Source organism: Rhinoderma darwinii, chromosome 5 (assembly GCF_050947455.1).
Source record: "Rhinoderma darwinii isolate aRhiDar2 chromosome 5, aRhiDar2.hap1, whole genome shotgun sequence".
Classification (NCBI taxonomy): domain Eukaryota; kingdom Metazoa; phylum Chordata; class Amphibia; order Anura; family Rhinodermatidae; genus Rhinoderma; species Rhinoderma darwinii.
The window spans coordinates 298,180,450-298,196,366 of NC_134691.1; the positions used below are offsets into that span (position 1 = coordinate 298,180,450).

Consider the following 15,917-nt stretch of genomic DNA (forward strand, 5'->3'; position numbering starts at 1 on the left):
GTGTAATATTTCTGACTTTATATTCATGAACCAGTGCTGTCAGGATGAACAGTGCTAGAAGATCATTCCACTTAAATAAAACATGAATATTATCTGAGAGGAGTTCTGCATCTGGAAATGCAATGTGTTGGGCTTCTGAGATAGTTCTTTAATGGACTGTAGCATTTCTAAAATGTTAAGAGGACGGTAACCTTTTTTTTAAAATCTTATATTTGTTTTTGGTATTTGTCTGTAGGGACGTTAAAGCTGGCAACATACTATTGGGTGAAGACGGCTCTGTGCAAATAGCAGGTAACATTTTTCTATATGTTTATTGAATATATGAGGATGGAAATGGGAAAACAATATAAACAATACACCGGTTTCATCTAGTGTCTCGATATGGAAGGTCCGATATGAATGGTGTGTACATGGGTGTACATTCCAATAATATGCCTTTTAAACTAGCATCCAAAAATCCCACTGGTCCAGCATGCATTAGTTCAAGGTGGAATTTGAAGCCATGTTTATATCTGGTCAATGGTGGAAAAATATTAGAAGTGCTTTGGAGGGAGAGATGATCTATTAACAAGGCTCAGGGAGGTAAAAACTTTGATATAGTCCCACTTCTAGATTTCACATATGCAGTATTACAGAGTATCCACTAGTCTACTGCCAATAAAGGTGTGAGTAATACCGCACTTATGGAATACAGTACAGTTATTAGATTCATGGTATATTCACACACACTGGTAATGGTGCGGCAGAAAACGGGAAACATTACCCCACTGCAAAAACCGTGCAAAAATGTGGTATTATTCAGTTTTGCTGCATTTATGGTTTTGAATAGAGCAAGTAATAGAAACCTTTTCCTAATAGGAACACTTTTTCTATCCAATCATCAAGTTTGGCAAAACTGCAACAAATGACACATTTCTGCCACGTTTTATGTGGTGCAGTAATGTGCGGCTTACTACTATACTATCAGATTGGTTCATTACTTCATAAATTACATGTCACCGTGGATATTTTATATGGACTGGAAAGCCAAAGCAAGGTAACTAGCAAACATACTTAATAGTTCAATCATATTTAATGGATCCGTCCAAATAAAAAGTGAAAAAAAAATGTTCGGAATGCTTTTAGACACATATTGGACCCCTTAACGGATCGAAATGTATTTTTTGCAAATGTATGCAAACCGTAACAATACAGATCAATGGATCCAAGTGTACAGTACTAAAGACAAAACTGACCATTGTTTCCCTATAGATTGTTCATGACATGTATGTCAGATAGGATGATGAGAGAGACGTATTATGTAAAAGTTTGTAAAATGTTTCTAAATAAACACTAAAGCCTCATGCACACGACCGTAGCCATGTGCACGGCCGTGATTTTCAGGTCGTCCGTCAGCAGACTGTCAGCCGCGGGCCGGACCGCAGAATATGGCCATAATAAGACATGCCCGTTCTTCCTGCTGTGCGGGCTCCTGGGCTATGCACGGACCGTGGAAACCACGATCGTGTGCATGGCCCCATTGGAATGAATGGGGCTGCAATTCTCCCGTGGATTTTCAGGGGGAATTACGGCCACAAAAGCACGTTCGTGTGCATGAGGCCTTATCATTTACTATGTCCTGTATACTATAACGTATTCTTATTCTTCCACGTCAAAGTTCCACAGGAGCTGACAGGTACTTAGACATTTGATAAGGTTATTTTGTGACTCATGAAAACACAATTTAAAAAAAAAAAAACGGTAAGAGTCTATTTCACCAATTACTGACCGGTAAATGATAGCGATCACTAGAAGGGACATGAGGCAGCTGGATGGGTTAAAAAAAAACCAGACACACTGATCTGTGGTTTTACATTTCACATATAATTTCGCGATAGGTGATATACTGAAATGTATATATATGTGTGTATGTATATATATATATGTGTGTGTGTGTGTGTGTGTGTGTGTGTGTATATATATGTGTGTGTGTGTGTGTGTGTGTGCGTGTGTGTGTATATATATATATACACACAAATAAGAGCAGCACAAAAGATACGCACAAGCCTTAGGGCCTCAGACTCCAGTCCCACATTTGTATTTCCAAAAGGATAGGCAGCACAGCACGGTTCCAATTCAGTGAAAAAAGGTTTTATTCACCCATACGACAGTATGTTATAATATAGACGCACAATTCTTGGATGTATGAGTGTATGTATGTATATATATATATATATATATATATATATATATATATATATACACACATACATACATACACACTTCTTGGATATGTGCATGTATATAATATACACACACTTCCTCCTTGGTGATTCAATTTCAATGTTGAGGAGTATGTATGTATAATTTAATATAAGTAAATATATACATATATATATTCCTCAACTTTGAAATTGCATCACCAAGAAGGAAAAGTTTTGGAATTGTGGAAATCACAGGATCGGTAGACAAGTTAATGGAATGCAAATGGTAAAAAAAAATAGAAACAAAATATTCCAAACCGCTTTTTTTTCAGTATCGAGTATGAGTGCCATGTGCAGGAATACACGTACTTACACTCCTTCGCATGCTATCAATGAGGTTATTAATGGTTGTCTGTGGAATGTTTTGCCATGCTGAAGGCACTTGGACACGCAAATCATCAAGACTAGCTGCTGGCAGCTCCCTTTGCAATTGCCGACCAAAGACGTCCCCGATGTGCTAGATGGGAGACAAGTCCGGAGGCGCTGCAAAATCGCGGCAAAAACGCGTGTGGTGAAAAACCACTTAAAAAAACCGGAGCTGATTTTTCCAGGCAGATTTTTCTGCCTTCAAAAACTCTGTGTGAACATACCCTAACATGAGCAACATGCGGCCTGGCGTTGTGCAATTGCACACAGGACATTTGGAGCTCAGCCAGAGTGACCATTGGGTTCTTGGTCACCTCCCTTACCAAGGCCCTTCTTCCCCGATTTACTTAGTTTGGTGGGGCAGCCAGCTCTAGGAAGAGTCCTGGTTGTTCCAAACTTCCATTTAAGAATTATGGAGGCCACTGTGCTCTTGGAACCTTTCAGTGCAGCAGAAATTTTTTTGTACGCTTCTCCAGATCTGTGCCTACACACAATCCTGTCTCTGAGCTCTACAGGCAGTTCTTTCTTTAGGCTGGGTTCACACGACCTATTTTCAGGCGTAAACGAGGCGTATAATGCCTTGATTTACGCCTGAAAATACGGCTACAATACGTCGGCAAACATCTGCCCATTCATTTGAATGGGTTTGCCGACGTACTGTGCCGACGACCTGTCATTTACGCGTTGTCGTTTGACAGCTGTCAAACGACGACGCGTAAAATGACTGCCTCGGCAAAGAAGTGCAGGGCACTTCTTTAAAACGTAATTTGAGCCGTTCTTCATTGAATTCAATGAAGAACAGATCAAATGTTCGGCCGTCCAAGACGCCTCGCATAATGCGAGGAGGGGCATTTACGTCTGAAACTACGCAGCTGGTTTCTCCTGAAAAGTCTGTCTTTTCAGACGTAAAAGGCACTTATCGTGTGCACATACCCTTACTCCTCATGGCTTGGTTTTTGCTCTGATATGCATTGTCAGCTGTGAGACCTTATATAGACAGGGGGGGTGTCTTTCCAAATCATGTCCAATCAAATGAATTTACCACTGGTGGATTCCAATCAAGGCGCAGAAATATTTCAAAGATGGTCTAGAAAAATGGGCGGCCCCGAGAGCAAAATTTTAAGTGTCATAGCAAAGAATCTGAAAACTTATGTCCATGCGAAATTTGAGTTTTTCATTTTTAATAAATTTGCAAAAATATATAAAATTCTATTTTCGCTTTGTCATTATGGAGTATTGCGTGCAAAATGATGAGGAAAAACGTTTTCTTCTTATTTTAGCACAAGGCCTCAACATAACAAAATGTAAAAAAGATGGTCTGAATACTTTCCAAATACACACACACACACACACACACACACACACACACACACACACACACACACACACACACACACACACACACACACACACACACACACACACACACACACACACACACACACACACACACCCCATTATACATACATACCCCATTATACATACATACCCCATTATACATACATACCCCATTATACATACCTACATATAGTCATTCATTCCTGAAGAAATTAAAATCTGATGTACTCCCTCTTGGCTAAATATCTGAACTTCTTATGCTTGACTGAATATGCCTGGTATGCTGATGGTGTCATTTATCTTGCAGTCTGTCATAATTTTTTTTTTTTAAAGAAGAAAAAACACATTACAAAAGCCGAGATTCTCAGTATTGCATTATTCGCTTTATCATGGTAACAGCATAGAACACTTTGCTATCTGACCTAAATCGTATATGCATTTATTGTGATGGAGAATATAAATATATATATATATATATATATCTTTCCAGGCAAAACTTTTGCTGTATTATGCCACTGCAAGCTTGAGTGGGCTACTTCAGACCCTCCACTAGACATAAAACAGTGCATCAGTTTTATCCAAGAGTTACAGGGGTTTTCATAGTTAATTAAAAAAAAAAAAGTGACCAAGGGTGGGAATGCAATAAAATAAAAAAGAATCCTTACTAACCCGACAGATCTCCTAGCGTTAGTGTAGCTGCTCCCATCCTTAACGCCACAGTTTGTTTACATGGCTACTGCATTAATGTGCCCGTATACCCACGTGAATGCTGCAGCCAATCACTAGCCTCTGCGTTCCTGTGCCGTATACCCACTGAGGCCAGTGACTGTCTGTCTGAATCTCCACCTATCTGACATTTATGGTATATACTGTTGATGTTTCAGAAGTGTCTCAGATTAAAATAATCCTTTGTTTTAGTACAGCCCTTGGGAGTTGTACAATCAGACAATGTAGCCCTCGGACCAGAAAAGTTTATGCACCCCTTGTCTGTTTTAAGCATTCTGGATGGTCAGCCCACAGTCTAGTGCATACACTGCCGTCGGTCAGTCCACAGTGTAGTGTATATGCTGCCATTGGTCAGTCCACAGTGTAGTGTATATGCTGCCATTGGTCAGTCCACAGTCTAGTGCATACACTGCCGTCGGTCAGTCTATTGTAAACGCTGCCGCCGGTCAGTCCACAGTCTGGTGTACATGCTGCCGCCGGTCAGTCCACAGTCTGGTGTACATGCTGCCGCCGGTCAGTCCACAGTCTGGTGTACATGCTGCCGCCGGTCAGTCCACAGTCTGGTGTACATGCTGCCGCCGGTCAGTCCACAGTCTGGTGTACATGCTGCCGCCGGTCAGTCCACAGTCTGGTGTACATGCTGCCGCCGGTCAGTCCACAGTCTGGTGTACATGCTGCCGCCGGTCAGTCCACAGTCTGGTGTACACACTGCCGCCTGTCAGTCCACTGTCTAGTGTATATGCTGCAGGCGGTCAGTCATAATTTTCCATGTAATAATGACTGTTTTTAATTTGGTGACCAGAAAAAATATTTGGCTCACAAATTTTTAAATATTAGGAGCCACCGTCGCCCAAGGACTTATTTTTTTATTTTTTTTTAGACTGAAGCTCTGTATATGCAATACGTTATGTATGACCCCTATGGGGACAGATGAGGAGACTAAAAAGTCTCATATCTATCACCTTTGTATAAAGTTTACTAAACTGTTTCATACTTATGCAATATATTTTTCAAACCTAGTTCTAATCCTTGAATACTCTGAATTTGCAGACTTTGGTGTTAGCGCGTTTCTAGCCACAGGCGGTGACATCACCAGGAATAAAGTCAGAAAAACATTTGTAGGCACGCCATGCTGGATGGCTCCTGAAGTCATGGAGCAGGTACTATAGCTATTTGTTATTGAGATTACTATTAGTGTCTATGTAATAGCTTTGGTGGAATGGATTTTTTTTGTATTAATACAGTAAAATTCCTTTCGTCCGGCATCCGTGGGACTGGTAGAGATTCATCCGAAAAACAGAATAAAATGTTAAAACAAAGATTGCCACTATAATTACCCAATAGAGGAATTTATTAGTTGGTTCTCTCTGTTCAGCTTTGCTCCTGGTCTTGTGAAATTCCATATTATATTGCATCTCTCGCCTAAAATCAAGTACCGGATTATCAGATTATTTTTTGGGGGATTATCTGATGCAGAATTAAAGAAATGTCACTGTGACAAAACACGTTGGGTTGGCCATACACCATATTCCTAAGCAATCCGCCTGTTCTCCCACCTGCGTCTCCCACCATCACTTCCACACATCTGGATGCAGACACGGCTGGCATCATCATTAGAGGTAAACTCTAATCACATATAACTTTTTTTTTTTTTCCCCTTTTAGGTCAGAGGATACGATTTTAAGGCAGACATCTGGAGTTTTGGAATCACAGCAATTGAATTAGCTACTGGAGCAGCTCCATATCATAAATACCCTCCAATGAAGGTATATCATTTGCATGTACTGTTTGACCAGTGTACTTGGGGTTTATTTTCTACCTACATGTAATGTGTACTACAAAGCCGTCGCCTCAACTCATTTTGATTTGCTACATTTGAAGTCTGTTTTGCCCATTTGGAAATTTTTGAAAGTTTCAATGACTACTGGTGGTTCTTCTGTCATAGCATTTAAAGTGTAAGGGTATGTGCACACACACTAATTACGTCCGTAATTGACGGACGTATTTCGGCCGCAAGTACCGGACCGAACACAGTGCAGGGAGCCGGGCTCCTAGCATCATACTTATGTATGATGCTAGGAGTCCCTGCCTCGCTGCAGGACAACTGTCCCGTACTGTAATCATGTTTTCAGTACGGGAGAGTTGTCCTGCAGCGAGGCAGGGACTCCTAGCATCGTACATAAGTATGATGCTAGGAGCCCGGCCTCCTGCACTGTGTTCGGTCCGGGACTTGCGGCCGAAATACGTCCGTCAATTACGGACGTAATTAGTGTGTGTGCACATACCCTAACTGTTATTTTCTAAAACTTCTGAAATGTCATATAGACCTGTCGTTGTCTTCTTGGGGGATTTAGGTGCTGTGAACTGCACCGGTCACTAGAATGAATGTACTGGTGCCCTGCTGATTACCGTTCCTTTTGGCTTCACCTAGGACAGATGAGGATGGGTCATAGACCCAGTTGCTCGTCTAAGGCTTGTCTTTACCTGAAGATTTTTTTTTCCATTTGGAATAACTTTTCAGTATAGGGGTAGACCGATTTGCTGTATAGCTTCTTTTTGTAGCGGAACCTAATGGAGAGTGTCATCCATCATCATCATGATTGGATACTGAAGCCTCAAAACTAAGTTGCTTACAGATTAAATAAAGGGCGTTGTCCATTAGATCTACAATTTTAGGTGTAAATTCACTTTCAATAACCTTCATAGTTTGTATCTATATAAATAGTTGATTAACTTTGCTCTTCCACTGTACTGATTGTGAGCTATTGCTTAGTCTTTTCTGTTAAAAGACCTGAATTCTTTTAGAATTCTGCTGGTTGCCCTTGGAAACAGACGGCGGTTTAGCTGCCTCTTGCTGTGTAAGGCTGGATTCACACGAGGTCATTACGTCCGTAATTGACGGACGTATTTCGGCCGCAAGTCCCGGACCGAACACAGTGCAGGGAGCCGGGCTCCTAGCATCATACTTATGTAAGATGCTAGGAGTCCCTGCCTCGCTGCCGGACAACTGTCCCGTACTGAAAACATGATTACAGTACGGGACAGTTGTCCGGCAGCGAAGCAGGGACTCCTAGCGTCGTACATAACTATGATGCTAGGAGCCTGTAAGTAAGTTGGTTGCAAGATCTCTACCTTTATTCTAATATGTTTGTCGGATTTGTTTCTGTTCCCTCCTCACGGCAGGTATTAATGCTGACGCTCCAGAATGATCCTCCAACTCTAGAGACTGGTGTACAGGATAAGGAGATGCTGAAGAAATATGGCAAGTCATTTAGGAAGATGATTTCTTCGTGCCTTCAAAAAGACCCAGAGAAAAGGTAACAACGTACATGTCTTTATATTACGATGCAGATTGCCATTCAGGTCGTGCACTAAAGTATTTCTCGTCATTGAGACATTTTCCGCCCCCTTCTCAACATGCACAATATATTACTTAGGTAGTTGTAGACAAAGGATTGTTCACTCTGGATGACAATCTGTCACATTCAAGTAACTAGTTATTTGTGTATCCGGTTGAACAATATGTTATGTAACTGGAAAAAAAGGGGCAAAACTTTTATGTGGATGGTTAGGACTCTGGTTAGCGAAGGCCTGTGTTTTTGTCCCCTCCCTAAGGCCTCGTGCACACTACCACATTGGATTTGCAGTCCGCAAAAGCACAGGTCTGTTGTGCCGCAAAAAACAGTAGTTGTGCATCCGTGTATCATCAGGACTTACGGATCCACAACAATTCACCAGTATTTGTGAATCCCCAAATCCGGGCAATAAAATGACATGTCCTGAGTTTTTGCGGGCCTGATTTGCGGCCCCCGCACCGATCCGTGTAAATTATGGTTGTGTGCGCCATAGAAAAGAATAGGTCCGTAATTTATCTACAAAAATGCGGATAAATTGCATCCGCAAAAGCACGGTGGGGTGCATGAGGCCTAGACCCCATTCACACGACCCATATTTTTTACGATAGAGAGACTAGATGACCATCTTGGTGTTTTTCAGATGCCACTAATGTTTTTCACTAGTTTCTATGTTTTCAAACAGTGATATGTGGGTTTTTGACGTTAATCTACCCTTTTATGCCTCTGTCATGGAGATGGGCATAGGCTATCTGTAGTTACTAAGTCTAAACTACTACATAAGATGATGCGGAGGATATGGGACATCTATGTGGACTGCAGGGTTACATGTTACTAGAACAGTTGCTCATTTACTCATAATCCAGGTGACACAATTCTGCTGCCCTGCGGTTCAGGCTTCCACGCAGTGTCTTCTCTATTAGTATAGATGTACAGTGCATTCGGAAAGTCTTCAGACCCTTTCACTTTTTTTCACGTTTTATGTTAAGGCCTTGTGCTAAAATAAAAAAAATAACGTTTTTTTTCCCCATCTTTCTGCACGCAATACCCTATAATTAAAAAAGTGAAAACAGAATTTTAACAATTTATTAAAAATGAAAGACTCACATTTTTCATGGACATAAGTATTCAGACCCTTTGCTATGACACTTGAAATTTAACTCTGGGGACCGCCCATTTCTCTAGATCATCATTGAAATGTTTCTACACCTTGATTGGATTCCACCTGTGGTAAATTCATTTGATTGGACATGATTTGGAAAGACACCCCCCTGTCTATAGAAGGTCACACAGCTGACAATGCATATCAGATCAAAAACCAAGCCATGATGAGGAAATAAATGCCTGTAGAGCTCAGAGACAGGATTGTGTGGAGGAACAGATCTGGAGAAGGGTACAGTAAAAATTTTGCTACACTGAAAGTTACCAAGAGTACAGTGGCCTCCATAGTGCTTTAAATTGGAGAAGTTTGGAAAAACCAGGACTCTTCCTAGAGCTGGCCGCCCCAGAAAACTATTTAATCGGGGGAGAAGGGCCTTGGTAAGTGAGGTGACCAAGAACCCAATGGTCACTCTGGCTGAGCTCCAAAGATCTGTGTGCAGATGGGAGAAACTTCCAGAAGGTCAACCATCACTGCAGCACGCCACCAATCTGGGCTGTATGGCAGAGTGGCCAGAAAGAAGCCTTTCCTCAGTAAAAGACACATGAAAGCCTGCCTGGAGTTTGCAAAAAATAACCTAAAGGACTCTCAGACTGGAACACACAAGATTCTGTGGTCTTCTGAAACCAAGATTGAACTTTTTGGCCTCAATTCTAAATGTAGTGTATGAAGGAAACCAGGCACTGCTCATCACCTGCCCAATACCATCCCTACGGTGAAGCATGGTGGTTGCAGCAGCATCATGCTGTGATTGTCTTTTTCATTGGCTGGGACAGGGAGACTTGTCTGCGTTGAGAGAAAGATGAATAGAACGAAGTACATAGATATTCTTAGGTAATGAAAACCTGATCCAGAGTGCTCTGGACCTCAGACTGGGCCGAAGGTTCACCTTCCAACAAGACAATGATCATAAACACACAGCCAAGACAACACAGGAGTGGCTTAGAGACAACTCTGTGAATGTCCTTGAGTGGCCCAGCCGGAGCCCTGACTTGAACCCAATAGAACATCTCTGCAGAGACCTGAAAATGTCTGTCCACCAATGGTCCCCATCCAGCCTGACAGAGCTTGAGAGGATCTGCAGAGAAGAATGGAAGAAAATCCCCAAATCCAGGTGTGCAAACCTTGTGGCATCATACCCAAGAAGACTGGAGGCTGTTATCAATGCCAAAGGTGCTTCAACGAAGTACTGAGTCACAGCCCTTGCACATGACCGAGTTCGGGCCATGAAAAACGGTCCGAGTATCGGCTGCATTTTATGATGCTAGGAGTCTCTGCCTCTCCGTGGAACTTCTGTTCCGTACTGTATCATTATGTTCAGTATGGAGCAGCATTTCGCGGGGGGGGGGGGGGGGAAGCAGGACATCCTAGTATCGTAAAACGTTTATGATGCCAGGAGTCTCGTTCACCTGTACCGCGTTCGGGCCAGGAAATGTGGCCGACACTCGGACCCTTTTTCACGACCCGTACTCGGTCATGTGCAAGGGGTGTAAAGGGTCTGAATACTCATATCAATGCTATATTTTAGTTTTTCCTTTTCAATAAATTAGCACAGATTACTAACATTCTTTTTTCACTTCGTTGTTATGGGGTATTGAGTGCAGAATGATGGGGAAAACTTTAAAAAATTTTTGTGTTTTAGCACAAGGCCTCAACATAAGAAAATGTGAAAGGGTCTGAAAATTTTCCGAATACATTGTAGTGACCACAGGTTGCCCACATTGCACCATCCTCTCCTCCGAGGTGTATGTAAGGTTGAATATATGTACTGTATGTCTGTATGCATCCATTTATGTGCATGTTTGTGTTTTACATGTATGCGTGTGTGTATGTATGTAGCGAGTGTGTGTGTGTGTGTGTGTGTGTGTGTGTGTGTGTGTGTGTTTTTATATGCGTGTCCGTGTATGTAGTGAATGTGCTTGTGGTAATGCTTATGTTATGTATGTCAGTACTGTTTGAGCACTGTATAAAAGTATCACTTAGGCTTCGTTCACATCTGCGTCAGGGCTCCGCTCCGACACCGGATCAGTCACAATTTAAATCAACGGTGTTGGCATCGGAAACCTATGGTTTCCGCTTGTGTCAGTCAGGGCTCCGTTCCGATGGACAGCTCCGACGGAATGTCGGATCGGAGCCCTGACGCAGATGTGAACGAAGAATTAGGCTCCATGTGGAGATATTAATTTATCACTTTTTGGAAATTATATTTGGGAACTGTATGTGGGAATGATTAGCATTAATTATTATGGCACCCTTAGTTATGACATTTTTATGTTTACAGTAAGACATCATGGTTTCGTTGTGCAGTGTGGTGGTATTGTTTTGGTGTACTCTACTGTGTGATTGCTTTTAGGGTACTATATGAGAACACAGACCGTTTCTAGCAAGTGCTTGTGCTTCCATTTCGTTTTCCATTTCGTTTTTTACACTTCGTTTCGTCTTTTTTACACTATTTGTATGGGTGCACACGTGCTTTTACACTTCGTTTCGTTTTTTTTACACTATTTGTATGGGTGCACACGTGCTTATCCATGGGCATTAAACCTTTTCTTGTGAAATTTCTGCGTACACCCTTGGTCAGGCTTACACGAAAAATAATTGTATATGCATAGTAGAAACTTCAAATGACTACTACGTAAAGCCATTAACACTTTTATATTGTAATTATATTTACTATTATCAACTATAAAGGATTATATATATTTCTTTGGAAGAATTATTGAATACACGTATAAAATGTAGGAAAAAAAATTGACTACTGACCATATGTGATTGATTTTGTAGGCCAACAGCAGCAGAACTTTTGAAGCACAAGTTCTTCCAGAAAGCAAAGGTACGTCATGTGTTTATACAGGAATATGTTGTGTATCGTTCATCTGTAAACTTGAAGCTATAATTTCTCTGAAAATAGTTCATGATTTCTGTAATTAACGAATTAAAAATTGCAATCAATCACTCCTTAGATAGAAGTAGATGTTTAGAAATGTTCTGTCAAACCTGCATATTTGAAGTCTGGATTCGGAGAGTGGACGGGCGTAGTATGTTGTTTGCCCTTATTTTTTTCTCCACTGCCCACACGTCCCATAGTACTGTGCCCAGCGCTTTCAGCCATATCCGATGTCTCCCAACTTCTCCCCCTCTCACAGCATGTAGTGTCAGAGACACCGAGGACAACTTGCAGCTGCATACCCTCCCACCCCCTAATATTTACTCAATTACTACAGAGAGATTTACTGAGGAGATTTCTGAACGTTTACAGAGAGCCTGCAAGCTGGGGAAGGGGGAACTATGGGCTATGAGATATATTACAGCGTTTTATATCTTTACAAGTAATGATTGATGCAAAATAATTAATTTACTGTTAACCTCTAATAATGTTGCCTATCACATCTCCCAGAAGAAGTTTAAGGCCCTGTTCACACAGAGTTTTTTTGCAGGCAGAAAAAAAAATCTGATTCAAAATTCCTTCAGGAATATTGAGGCCAATTTCTACATTCCTGCGCTTTTTTGCAGTTTCTTTTTAGCGTAATTTTGAGGGCGCTGCTATTGAATCGAATGCAAGGACTCTGCGAGAAACGCTCGGAAACTAGCGCCGCAGGTTTTTTCTGCATCCCATTGATTTCGATGGGAGGTCAGAGGCGGAAACCATACCGAAAAAGGACATGCCGGCCTTTTGTTCCTGCAAGTGGCTGAAAGCCGCCCGGAAAAAAAAAACGCGCCTGCCTCCCATTGAAATCAATGGGGTGCGATTTTGGCCGTTATTTGGTGCTGATTCCAAAGTGGTTTTCAGCGCCAAAAAACTCAGCGTCAATAGGGCCTAAAGGTGATGGTGAGGGAGATGTGGACGGAAGAGTGGGCTGTCCGGTTGCCTAGGCAATAGCGCAACACTAAAAGCCTCTCCTGTAAAACTACTTTGCAGGAGAGACTTTCTGCATTGTACTATTGCCTAAGAAACTGGAGGTGCCCTTTATTAAATAGGTACAAAATTATTTTGTAATATTTAAAATGCTTGAATTTCCTTGCTGAGACGACACTTCAGCTACAATTATCAGATTGTGCTTGCACTGTCCTGTATTCACTGATGTGATCTTTGATGGAAACCGATCCTTTTTTTTTTTTGCAGAACAAAGAATTCTTACACGAGAAATTGCTCCAGAAGGCCCCGAGCATTACAGAAAGAGCCAAAAAGGTGAAAAATAAAAATAGTCCATATGTATAAATGTTCTTTAGCTCAGTTGTCGGAGTCTTTCACTAGCGCTGTAATGGAATAGGTGATCTGCCACTATATCTAAAACAGGTCATAGACATTAAATAACTCCACTAACAAAAGTGCATGGTGTATTATGGAGGGATAAATGAGAAATGACAGCCATGCCCCCCAATGTCAGGGTAAACGAAATCCCACACAACTGAACCTCTTTACCTCTGACAATGAAGAGCTGGCAGGTTCAGGCATTGGATGGTTCCACATATCGCCAAAAATTAGAGATATGGCAACAGATGGTTAATGTTTTTAGACTGCTTAAATCGGTGTAGGCAACCTGACGTTCAAATCTACTGGAATAATATGGAAGGCTCTGAAGATCGACCGCAATAAAAATAAAACTCTTTTCTAGAAACCGATCCTGCTAGGCCACAAACCGTGATCATAAAACGCTTGCAGCCTTTTTTTTTACAGATAATCCCTCATACCATTTAATCGACAGAAAAATAAAAAACGTATGGCTCTCAGACATTGGCGACACAAAATACATTTTTTACACTTCGTTTTTTACTGGTAAAAGTAGTAAAATATAGGAAAAAAAAACTATATATATTTGGTATCGCCATAATCGTATTGACCCACAGAATAAAGTTAACATGTTGTTTTAATTGCACAGTGAAGTACAACTCATCCCGCAAAAAACAAGTCCTCAACGTGAAAATAAAAAGTTATAGCTCTTCGAATGTGACGATGGAAAAACTATAAAAATTGCTTGGTCATTAGGGCCCAGAATGCAAGCAGGGGAAGGAGTTCTACATACGTGACTAAAAGACGTTTAGCAAGAGACCTACAGTGCTCTCCCTTCTTATTTGCTTAAAGTTTAAAATCCCCCTTATGTACAAGTATAGTAAGAAAATATCTTGGCGCAAAAATAAATAAATCCGTATGATGTATAACTTTACAGTGATGGCATATATTCCTTTTAAAGAGGACCCCTGTCACCCCTCCTGACATGTCTATCTTAGTAAGTACTTGTATTCACCAATAAATGACAATTCTGGAGAATCTTCTCTTAGAACTCTGCTTTGTGCTGTTCCTCTGTTATTCCTATTGGAAATATAGAATTCAATTGACAACCGGGTGTTACTATTCCCCTTGTCAATGGGATGGATCCCTACACACTCTGACACTGTCCAGTAAATATTCTGGGTTTTCTTGGGTGCCGTTTCAAGAGGGAATGGTGAAGGATACCAGCTAGAGACGTTTCTTTAATGCTCCAGTGACGTAGTCCCAGGTCTGATAACATAGAACCGACACTTGACTCATTTTGGTTCTTTAACAGAAACGGATATGAATAATTATTAAGCTGAGATTAGAGGTCTGCGGTGAAGGAGCTAATGTTAGGCAATATTGGATTTCTATAATAATTGGTCACTAGGTATTCATAAGCTTTTTTTGTAATATGTTACTAAAGACTATAATAATTAGAAAGGGAGAAGTATAAATAGTTAACCAGTTAATGGGAGCTTATTACAGCTAGTTCTATTAACTCCTATCTCTGAAAGAAAAGTCCTTTGTGATTCAGAATGTTATTTATTAGCCACGTTCTGATAGCGCACTGAGCTTTAGCCGTATGATTTAATTGCCGAGTCCCGCTAATGAGGTATTTGTGTGAAAAATAATGTCTCTTTCTTGCATAATTTTATCTGAGTGAATTGCTGATTTTTCACTGCGGTCTCTTAAACCCTTTATTATAGCCTTTAATTGGATTGTTCTAGCAGCCTGAAACCAGAACGACAGAGCTATTCCAGTAGCCTGCGGGCTGCACACTTCTACTAATGCTGGGCCATAGACTGGAACATTTGCCCCTAATCTTACCAGCGTTTCACTGCCCGCATGCTGGGTATTATTGAGGCATGCCTTGTAAGATATTTGCAATAATGAGTATGATTTTACATGTGGAAAACTGTTTCTTCTGTTGCCAATATTGTTTGTGTACACCAAGAAAAATATGAAGCAATTCCAACTGATGGAACAAATCTTGAAGAGTTGGAACAGATTATTTCCGTGCCATAGACATAATGATTATTGGTAATGATCGTCGTTCAGGGTCTGATAGATAATAATTATTCTTCCATCCAAGTAGAGGTTTTGGTGCAGAAACACACATTCTGCTCTATATATAGTACAACCTTCCACGTATGGACATTTTATTGTGGAATTGCATAAAAAATATGATTTCCCTGATATAATGGTCTGGTTTACAGCAGCCTGTATTCTGTTAATATACTATCTATGGCTCCTGGAGGGGATGAGCACAGAATATTTAAACCCTGCAGGATTGTTTTTCCGGTATACGTGGATGGAGTTCTGAAAACCCCATCCGTTTGTATTGTACTGTAAATTGCCTCAGATTGGCGGTGTGGAATCTGCATTGTCAATCCGCCGCGCCTGGACCGGGCCGACGTATAAAATCTAACGCACAAAGCAGGCCTACAAAAAGTTACAGTAGCATACAGGTGGTTAGG

The 15,917-nt window shown here is 41.1% G+C and overlaps 1 protein-coding gene across 2 annotated transcripts in view; it reads left to right on the plus strand.

Moving 5' to 3' along the window:
• Nucleotides 1–15,917, plus strand: part of OXSR1 (oxidative stress responsive kinase 1) — a 132,788-nt gene that overhangs the window by 102,633 nt on the left and 14,238 nt on the right. For both annotated transcript variants that reach the window (XM_075827336.1, XM_075827335.1), the window contains 6 exons: nt 236–291; nt 5,724–5,833; nt 6,338–6,439; nt 7,857–7,990; nt 11,970–12,018; nt 13,309–13,374. In XM_075827336.1, the coding sequence (XP_075683451.1) occupies nt 236–291; nt 5,724–5,833; nt 6,338–6,439; nt 7,857–7,990; nt 11,970–12,018; nt 13,309–13,374 (517 nt within the window). The remainder of the gene's footprint in view (nt 1–235; nt 292–5,723; nt 5,834–6,337; nt 6,440–7,856; nt 7,991–11,969; nt 12,019–13,308; nt 13,375–15,917) is intronic.